The sequence below is a fragment of the Tribolium castaneum genome, chromosome 4, assembly GCF_031307605.1.
Source record: "Tribolium castaneum strain GA2 chromosome 4, icTriCast1.1, whole genome shotgun sequence".
In the NCBI taxonomy this organism is placed as follows: domain Eukaryota; kingdom Metazoa; phylum Arthropoda; class Insecta; order Coleoptera; family Tenebrionidae; genus Tribolium; species Tribolium castaneum.
The window spans coordinates 11,461,996-11,470,583 of NC_087397.1; the positions used below are offsets into that span (position 1 = coordinate 11,461,996).

At 34.4% G+C, this 8,588-nt stretch overlaps 4 protein-coding genes and 1 non-coding gene across 6 annotated transcripts; 1 reads left to right on the forward strand and 4 right to left on the reverse strand.

Moving 5' to 3' along the window:
* Positions 1-2,550: 2,550 nt before the first annotated feature.
* Positions 2,551-3,491, reverse strand: trk (trunk). Its single transcript, XM_966853.4, has one exon. It carries the CDS (start codon positions 3,370-3,372, stop codon positions 2,734-2,736), a length of 639 nt encoding a protein of 212 aa, XP_971946.1. The 5' UTR covers positions 3,373-3,491; the 3' UTR covers positions 2,551-2,733.
* A 1,290-nt stretch (positions 3,492-4,781) lies between these two features.
* On the forward strand, positions 4,782-5,602 carry amrt (amaretto). Its single transcript, XM_966799.4, has one exon. The coding sequence runs from the start codon at positions 5,060-5,062 to the stop codon at positions 5,576-5,578; it is 519 nt and encodes a 172-aa protein (XP_971892.2). The 5' UTR covers positions 4,782-5,059; the 3' UTR covers positions 5,579-5,602.
* RpS30 (Ribosomal protein S30) lies at positions 5,588-6,563 on the reverse strand. 2 transcript variants are annotated; one of them, XM_015982945.2, is made up of 4 exons: positions 6,487-6,563; positions 6,227-6,312; positions 6,010-6,175; positions 5,588-5,810 (listed from the first exon to the last, which is right to left on the reverse strand). In XM_015982945.2, the coding sequence occupies exons 2-4, from the start codon at positions 6,299-6,301 to the stop codon at positions 5,650-5,652; spliced, it is 402 nt and encodes a 133-aa protein (XP_015838431.1). In that variant the 5' UTR covers positions 6,302-6,312; positions 6,487-6,563; the 3' UTR covers positions 5,588-5,649. The 2 variants fall into 2 exon arrangements, with proteins under 2 accessions (XP_015838431.1, XP_971838.1); XM_966745.3 differs by having other exon boundaries at positions 6,491-6,559.
* Mir3833 (microRNA mir-3833) lies at positions 5,914-6,003 on the reverse strand. Its single transcript, NR_038655.1, is given in 1 exon segment — positions 5,914-6,003. It is a non-coding gene; the product is annotated as a microRNA mir-3833 (primary transcript).
* A 24-nt stretch (positions 6,564-6,587) lies between the features above and the next one.
* On the reverse strand, positions 6,588-8,418 carry Cdk8 (Cyclin-dependent kinase 8). The gene is made up of 5 exons (XM_966689.4): positions 8,025-8,418; positions 7,323-7,978; positions 7,078-7,259; positions 6,769-7,028; positions 6,588-6,722 (listed from the first exon to the last, which is right to left on the reverse strand). Exons 1-5 carry the CDS (start codon positions 8,241-8,243, stop codon positions 6,627-6,629), a joined length of 1,413 nt encoding a protein of 470 aa, XP_971782.2. The 5' UTR covers positions 8,244-8,418; the 3' UTR covers positions 6,588-6,626.
* Between the last annotated feature and the right edge of the window lie 170 nt (positions 8,419-8,588).

Consider the following 8,588-nt stretch of genomic DNA (forward strand, 5'->3'; position numbering starts at 1 on the left):
TTACCTTGCATTTACCAATCATTTTTCCCAATTTTTTACGACCCAAGTAAAACGTCTGAACTAAATAATATGGGTATTTTTGCACGAGAGTGATAAAAATTGCCATTTTAAAATTTGTTTTGTATTATTTCCTCTGTCAGAAAATATAATACTTACTTTTACAATACACGCGGTGGTTTAGCCCAGTTCCCGTCTTCTGTAACTCAGTTATTATTTAAGTTGGAGTTATGATATTTTTTTGATCATTAGAATGCCTTTCTAGCTTCTTACATATCCCTTAAGTTGGTTTTAAAATCTGTCCAGGGATTACTGATAAAAAAATAAAAACCAAAAAAAAAACCATCGGTTTTGCACCTTTAGTTTTAAAAATTAATAAAAATAGAAACGGCACATTCTTGATGATACTATTACGTACGTCCTTCTTGAACTAAACCTTGACAACACAGATTTATTAATTAAATTTAATTGATTTGAATTACTACAGGGTCAGGGTGTTTACAATTCATTTTCAAACTTCTTAACTTTAGAACTTTTTACTTTGCTTATTTCAAATGGCAACCCCTGTTCATTTTTATATCATTCAATGCAGAATTGAAAAAGGAACATTTTTTCTTGTTACAACCCTAACGTAAATCCTAACACATTCAGAGTTAATTGTCAAAAACCTTAACCATGTTCGACTTTTAATCATTAAAGTCATTTGTCAATGACAGAATAAGTTTTTAGCAAATAACTCTGAATGTGTTAGAATTTACGCAAGGGTTGTAATAAAAAAACGTTCATTTTCTAATTTCCCATCGAATGGTATAAAAATAAACAGGAGTTGTTTCTGAAATAAACAAAATAAAAGGCTCTAGAATTTAAAAAGTTTGGAAGTAAATTATAAACCCCCTGTAGTAACTCAGATCAATCAAATTTAATTAACAAATCTGTAAGACCTTGTTCAACACGTTCCTAGTAATAATGTCATCTAATAAACGTTGCTTCTATTTTATATTTATTTTTAAAACTAAAGGTGTAATATCGATTTTTTTATTTTTTTAAGTGATTCTTGAACGGATTTGAAAAAAACTTTAAAGACATGTAGCTATTGCAAAACTATAAAAACGCTAACGTCGCATTTTTTCTCAAAATTAGCTGTTACAATAAATTATTCATGCACTTGAAAAAAATTATTTATACTTTCAATAAGAGATCTAAACATTAATAACTATTTTACAATTTTATCAATGTTGTTTAAAAAAATAATTCGGTAAAATGTGAGGTTGGCGTTTTTATACCAGCTAATAATAAAAAACTAAAAAGGTATCCTAATGAGCATGCCATTAATAGTATAGTCTTACATAACGAGAGTTGTAACATATTACGAGTGGAAAAAGTTGTGCACAAGCCGCTAGGCGAGTACAGTATTTCCACGAGTACGTAAGTGACTTACAATTAGAGTTGTGTACTATACTTTTTCTACGACCATCCAATACTAAGGTTACATTTTACTACCAAAACACTTTGCAGTATCAAATCAATGGCCCAAGGAGATGAATTGCTTGCTCACTTCCCCAAAATAGGCTAACACATTTTCCGAAAAAAACTAAACACTATTTAATAAGAAGATCCACTGTTGTATTTTCTGCTAGATGTCAAATTACTGGCGGAGTTCCAACAATTTCTTCTGTGGAGTCACTTTCACTCATTTTAACAATGAATAAATTTATTATTAATAATTATTAAACCAAAATATTGATAACTGATAAATATCAAATTAATATGTCTAAACTACTTGATTGATGCTTTGTCATAATAATTGATACGTAATATTATTAATTGTTAGTTTCTGTTCATTACGTGCATGTTTCATAATGCCATACTTACTAGTCAACAAACGATTGCGTTCTTGCCTACTTACTACTATGGGAGCAGAAAAAAATTATGTTCTCATACTTTTTTTGGGACACTCTGTATAATTAGTTAATCAAAAATATTTTCCTGAAATATGTCTTAGAGTATAAATAACGTCTACAAATTATCAACATTACTAATAACTCACCTACAGAAGACGGGAGCTGAGCTGTACCATCATCATGTATAATTTAAAATAATTCATGTCATAGGATTTACTACTTTGTCTATAAAAAGTGATTTTTTTCCTTTTTTTAACGGTTAATCAGTGTTTTTTGCTCAAAAATTATACAAAAAGTACCATCAGTGATCTATTTGATCTAAAAAATGCAATTGCGACGTTTCGATTTCCTTTATAGTTTCTATAAAACAATTTTTGGAACAAAATAACTGTTTAACGTGTCTTTGATAACGATAACACGTAAAAAAAAATAGAAAGTTTCATGAATTTACTTGTTTATCTATTCCCTGAGCATCCTTTTACCTGCACTCTACCCTAAAAATTTATGACACTTTAATTTATTCAAATATTTGTGAAGCAATCATTACAATAGGATTAAAAGTTGACTTTTAAATCTCTAGTTATTAACAACTTAGGTTAGATTACAAGACTTGCATTACCATGTAATAATAGATAAATGTTTGTACACAAAATGTTTTATTTAGAACTTATCAGATATACATCAGACATAATGCACTGTTAGAAAATTGTTAAACATAACTTGATTATGTTACAATTTTTAACATCAGGTACAGTTTAGGTCATTATTAAGTACTTAAGTTATGTAAACACATAATTAAAACTAAAATAATTTGAATATATAACAATATAACTGTTTATATTCTCGTACAGTCGCAGCAAAAGTTGACAGCTCTCTCCTCCCACACCCACAGCTCCTTTAAATCGTTGGGCAACCCCGCCACCCCCACTTTATGGTTATTTTTGCCCCCATTGGCACAAAACCCCTTTTTCCGCCGCAACAAATTAACCGAAAAAGATCTCGGTTTACATTTATATAACCCGAACCAACAATTCTCACTCAAACACACCACCGATTTCAAATATCTCGGAAAATAGTCCGGGCCTAAATCCGTCCATTCAATTTTCGATTTGCAATGCCACTGTTGCAAATAGTCAACACCTCTCTTGCTCCGATGCAGACCCAATTTCTTCTTCGAAACAACAACAAGATTTGTGACATCCCACGCGGGCTTATCGTCGAGTTGCTCGATAAAATCCTCGTCCACGTAGAAATCCTCTCCGAAGGAAACTCCGCGTTTGCCCCCGGTTTGGGGTTTGTCTTCGATAGGCTGCTCGATGCTCATGTAACGCGGGTTAAAGGCACCTCCGAGGATGTTTCCAAGAACTAACACCGGCAGCTCGTCGCATATGGAGTTTTTTTCCCAGCGGCTCAGCGGTGCGCTATCAACGACGCTCAGAATTGATATTGTCAACAAAAATAGGATTAGACACATTTTAACGAATGTTTGGACCACGGCTGACTGGTGGTTGACTGGTGGAGATTTTGCCCCTCTCTCGTTGCGTTGAGTGTTTACTAAGGATTACTTCAGGTAAAATGATCACTTTCTGGGAATAAGAGTTGTTAGAAACACAGCAGTGCAAGTTTTTTGCGATTAAATCGCTGAAAATGTGTCGTTTCAAGTAGCGGTTGAAAAAATTAGCCAAAAAATAATACACTATCAAAACTTAAAGAATAAATAATTTCATATACAGCTGTCCCAACTAAAATTTGCACCCCCTGTAATCTCCAATTCCATGCAAGTTTGGAAAAAATGCTGAAACAGGTCACTTTTGGTTTAAAAGGGGGGCAAATTGTATGTTAGTTTCAAACAAGGACGTTTTCTGCATTCCAGACCTACGTCTTCAAAAAATTTAAATAGTAAAAGGGGTCGAGTGACATCATTTTGAGTGTTATGCAACGATTAAGTAAGATGCGACAAAAACTAAAGCCAAAAATTTCAATACTTTGTTGGTGGAAAAATAAGTTGGTTTGTTGGTGAGGTCATCAAATAAGATGTTTTACGGTTGCACTGTCTTTTAATTAATGAAATTATTTAATTACAAAACAAACCAGCAAGTTGTTTAGCTTGTAAACTTGTCAAAGCATTTCTATTTTATTTTTTTTTTATTTTATTTTATGTTACGACAAAGTTTGTTTTACGTAGCCTTGAATATATTAGCTGTTTCAAAACTATGAAAACACCAACGTCGCATTTTCTTTCAAAATTAGCTGTTACTCATTAAAAATATAAATTACATTATCTATAACTTTTTTGAAGTGCATGAATAATTTATAACAGCTAATTTTGAGAGAAAATGAGACGTTGGAGGTTGGTGTTTTTGTAGTTTTGAAACAGCTAATATATACTTTTATATTTTATATTACCGTCACTTGTATTTTTTAGGAATGTTATTTATTTTGAAATAGTTATTAATAATACAATTGCGAAAATACAAGCTTGAAGTTTGAGGGCTGTCGGGTATGCAATGAGCGTTGTTATTATTATTCAATTTTTTTTTGTTGAAACAAAATTTTTTCAATTAGTTTTTTCAATTAGTTTTTTTAATTTATTTTAAATCATAAATTTAAACGTGTTTTAAATTAAGTTTAAATTAATTTTAAATTAAATTTAAAACACGTTGCTTTGGGAAGCGTGTTTTTATAATAGTAAAAACATGTTGATATGGGAAACGTGTTTTAAAATAGTGCATAAAAAAATCTAAGATTCAGATATTAAAAAGAAGCCTTAAAATGTTATTATACCCATTGTACCAACAGAAATAAAAGTAATAAAATAAAATAACACAGGATAAAAGATTACAGATTTCTGCACAAGATTTTAAGGGTTTGCAATATGTTTCGGCAGATGTCACCCGTTTAGACAAATATTTTCGTGTTTCCGCCCTTGTGTAAAAAAATTCACAATTTCGAAAGTTGTGCATTTGCAAATTATTATGATAAATAAATTCGAGACTTGAATATTTTTTCCACTGGTGTGCCATTGGAAATTGCGAAAAATCCCAAGTGTGGCAAGAATGAAATAATTCGGGTTTTTCTAGCTTTGGCAAATTTTTTTTGTATATTGTTAAAAGGTGAAACAACTCCCGTTGCTTCATTTCTTCGCTAAATAATGAGTGACAATGATTTCACTTGTGGTATTTTTGATCTTTCTTCAAAGTGAGGTTATATGGGCCAATCATACATTCAATCCTAGAGGCCCCCTTGTAAAGTGTTCGTTCCTCCCTTGGGAATTCATCACTTGCAAGGACCCAGTTGACCACAAGGGTAATAGAACGGCAAAGGAAGAGTTGGGTTATGGTTGTGTTAAGTTTGGTGGTATGAAATACGAAGATGTTGAAAGGACTAAAGTGGAGTGTACAGTTTTGGATAGGATAGAATGTTACGGAAATCGAACTTTTCTTAAAGAAGGCGTCGCTTGTGTGAAATATTCCGATCAGTATTTTACAACAACGTTGTTATACAGCATTTTATTAGGTTTTCTTGGGATGGATAGGTTTTGTTTAGGGCAGACAGGAACAGCAGTCGGTAAATTGTTAACATTAGGTGGAGTTGGTATTTGGTGGATTGTTGACATTGTACTACTTGTAACCAATAATTTAGGGCCTGAAGACGGCAGTAATTGGAACCCTTATGTGTAAATAAAAGACTTGTTTTACTTCTTATTTTATTTATTCATTGCAGTTATGAATATAAAACTTAAAATACGAAATTATGACGCTCCAGCGTTTGAGTTGGGGCCGCGGCGACGTCCAAAAGTGGCCACAACATTGACGAATCTTCTGTTGTACTGAATACGTCTCTTGGCGCGACCTGTCTTCTTCTTCTTCTTTTCTTGTTTTTCAACTTTGGGGGTCTGACCCTTGACTTTGCCTAAAAAATACAATACACATCAAACATCGCCGACTTACATTCAGAAATAAAAATGTCTGATACTTTCTATAGCGGCTTTAAAACCAAATTAAAACCACCTCAAACAGTTCAATTTTCTCTTGCAAGCTTCAGGAAGGCTGTTACTGTGATTTCCATACCAGCCTGCTGTGACTTGCCGTTAAAACTAACAAAAAATTACCTGCACGTGCCAAAGAACCGTGGACTTTACCACCCAACAAACCAACAGTCAACTCAATATCAGTATTTTCGAATTCTGACACCAAACTGGCATCGGCCACGGGAACACCGCTGGCGTAGAGACTGATTTCGCTGCTGTTCAGGTTTTCCAAAGCCGCAATGCGATCCTAAAATTGACCACTTGGAGAGAACATAACCTCACACTTTGATAAAATTACCTTGATTTCAGCAATGGTCTCATTGCTCTGGCACTCAAGCACGTGCGTTGATAGTCCGCGAAAGCACAACTGCATTTTGCTCGGTTCTGGAAGAGAAAAAACAATTTTTATTGCATCACATGGTGATTTTTACAAGCGCTTAAGTCTCGACTAGCACTAATTTTATTCAAAGGGACAACAACCGCACACATAGTACGACCCCAATCTTCAATTTTTGACCCAAAAGTCATAAAAATTTGATATAAAACGGAAAAACATACCTACCGCAAGCACTAATTTGACAAAAGGAATTCAAAATGGCGGATTCGAGGAAACGGAAATGATAGTCAGAAACTAAAATCCCTAAATAAAAAGCGCTCGATACGATTTATAGAAATTTATTAATGTCTTAAACCTAAATTTAAAATCTTTGTTGAAAATTCTGTTGTTGTTGCGACCCGTTATTATACATCATCTGCTGCTGATGAAACTCCTGTTGTTGCGATATTGGAATAGCCTAAAAATCAGTCATTACTTTGCCACTTAAATCAGAGAAACCCTACTTGTGGATTGACTTGGCCGGGATGGGCATTCCCCGACAATCTCACACGTTTTGAGGGATTCCCGTGATTATCCCCATTTCCAGATTGTTGCTGTTGGGATTGCTGTTGTTGTTGCTGCTGCTGCTGTTGTTGCTGTTGCTGGGATTGCTGCTGTTGTTGTTGTTGCTGTTGCTGCTGGTTTTGACGTTGCTTACTTTCAGCCTTCTCTTCCTGATCGTCATCAGTCAAAAATTCGCGCTTGGGATATGGGATTGGACAACCTGTGATTATTTATTGTTTTTTTTTATTTGAGAAATTTGTTAAACTGACCCGCGAAAACGTCCTGCGTAGGTAGAGGGTCTTCAGAAAAGTAGGCATCTTGCATCGCTTGTTCTGAAGTAATTCGTTTATTTGGGTCCATTAATAATAACTTTTGTAATAAGTGAAACGCTTTACTGTCAGGTTTAATCTTATGTCTATCCATGTATTTTACTAACGAACAGTTGATATAGCTGGAAAAGATTAACAAAATGACAAAAATTAATTGGCAACAATTTAATTTCCATTGTCTGTACCTTTGTTTTTTAAAATCTTTAACTAGTGTGGGATGTTCGGGCATTTTTTTGATATCTTCCCAGTCCTTTTCAAGGGGGAATCCCATAACGTTAAAAATCCTGTCTAACTGGTCATGATGGTACGGATTGCTGGTTTTGATGTCTTCTTGCCGACAATGAAAAATTGGTTCTGAGGTCAACAGTTCGGCAAAAATGCATCCAATGGCCCAAATATCAATTGCTTTCGTGTAATGGCGAGCTCCGAGCAATAATTCTGGCGCTCGGTACCAAAAAGTGACCACAACGGGGTCCAAATCAGCTAGAGGTTTCAATGGTGCGTTAAAAAGTCTCGCAAAACCCATATCTGCGATTTTAACACGTCCTCTCTCCGGCCCTTCACCCATAACCAGAATATTAGCCGGTTTTAAGTCCCTGTGTAACACCCAATTTGAGTGCAAATAATGAATTCCGTCTAAAATTTGGTAAAGCAATGACTTCACCATTCCTTTAGGGACCATGACTGGCTTCTTATTAGCTTTAGCGGCTCTGTGAAATTTAATAATGTGCCACAGGTCGTGTTCGGCGAAGTCGAATAAAAGCCACACTTTTCTATCATTGTGAGATAAAAAGACTCTAATTAACGTGATAACGTTTGGGTGTTTCAATTCCCTTAAAAGCTATAAGGCAATAAGGTTTATTAATAATACAGCACGCGATTTTTACCGCTATTTCTCTGCATGCTGACATGGATAGTCCTGTCCCCTCGATCTGTTTTAGGGCATAGTCTCGATTGTCCGACCCGTCTTTCCGCCGCCCTTTATACACATGGCCGTACGTGCCCCGACCTACCTTACAACCTTCGTAATCGAACAAATCCTCCACCTTTACCCGCTCATTCTGAGTCTTCATTTTAAATTCGTAGTCCATCATGAGAGTTGTCATAATATTCAATTGATCAGAAATTAGAGCACTTCGCGAGAAGTGCCAAGTTTATATGATAACACCGGTGATTCCCTAACAAATTTGCACTTCACTATTGGGAAGAACAGGAATGTTTGTAAATAATAATAATTAATCAAAATTTGTTTTTGACAAACGTCAACGTCTTGTCAAATGTCTAACCGCGACGAGCATGCGCAAAAACAACGCACAAACTAAAGAAAAAATGAAATTTAATTTTTAAATATCTACTGTTAATTTAATAATTAATTGCAATCAATACGTGGAAGTTTGTCGAATCAAGCAGAAGAAGTATCAATTATTTGAAATAATTATGATTTTGTGGTC

Excerpts from the sequence above, each read along its gene's own strand:
- amrt (XM_966799.4), top strand. The coding sequence starts at position 5,060 with ATGATTTCACTTGTGGTATTTTTGATCTTTCTTCAAAGTGAGGTTATA.
- trk (XM_966853.4), bottom strand. The coding sequence starts at position 3,372 with ATGTGTCTAATCCTATTTTTGTTGACAATATCAATTCTGAGCGTCGTT.
- RpS30 (XM_015982945.2), bottom strand. The coding sequence starts at position 6,301 with ATGCAGTTGTGCTTTCGCGGACTATCAACGCACGTGCTTGAGTGCCAG. Across the intron at positions 6,176-6,226 it reads AGACCATTGCTGAAATCAAG|GATCGCATTGCGGCTTTGGA; the intron begins GTAATTTTATCA and ends GGTCAATTTTAG. Across the intron at positions 5,811-6,009 it reads CGGTTCTTTGGCACGTGCAG|GCAAAGTCAAGGGTCAGACC; the intron begins GTAATTTTTTGT and ends TGTATTTTTTAG.
- Cdk8 (XM_966689.4), bottom strand. The coding sequence starts at position 8,243 with ATGACAACTCTCATGATGGACTACGAATTTAAAATGAAGACTCAGAAT. Across the intron at positions 7,979-8,024 it reads CAGCATGCAGAGAAATAGCG|CTTTTAAGGGAATTGAAACA; the intron begins GTAAAAATCGCG and ends ATTGCCTTATAG. Across the intron at positions 7,029-7,077 it reads TACGCAGGACGTTTTCGCGG|GTTGTCCAATCCCATATCCC; the intron begins GTCAGTTTAACA and ends AAATAATCACAG.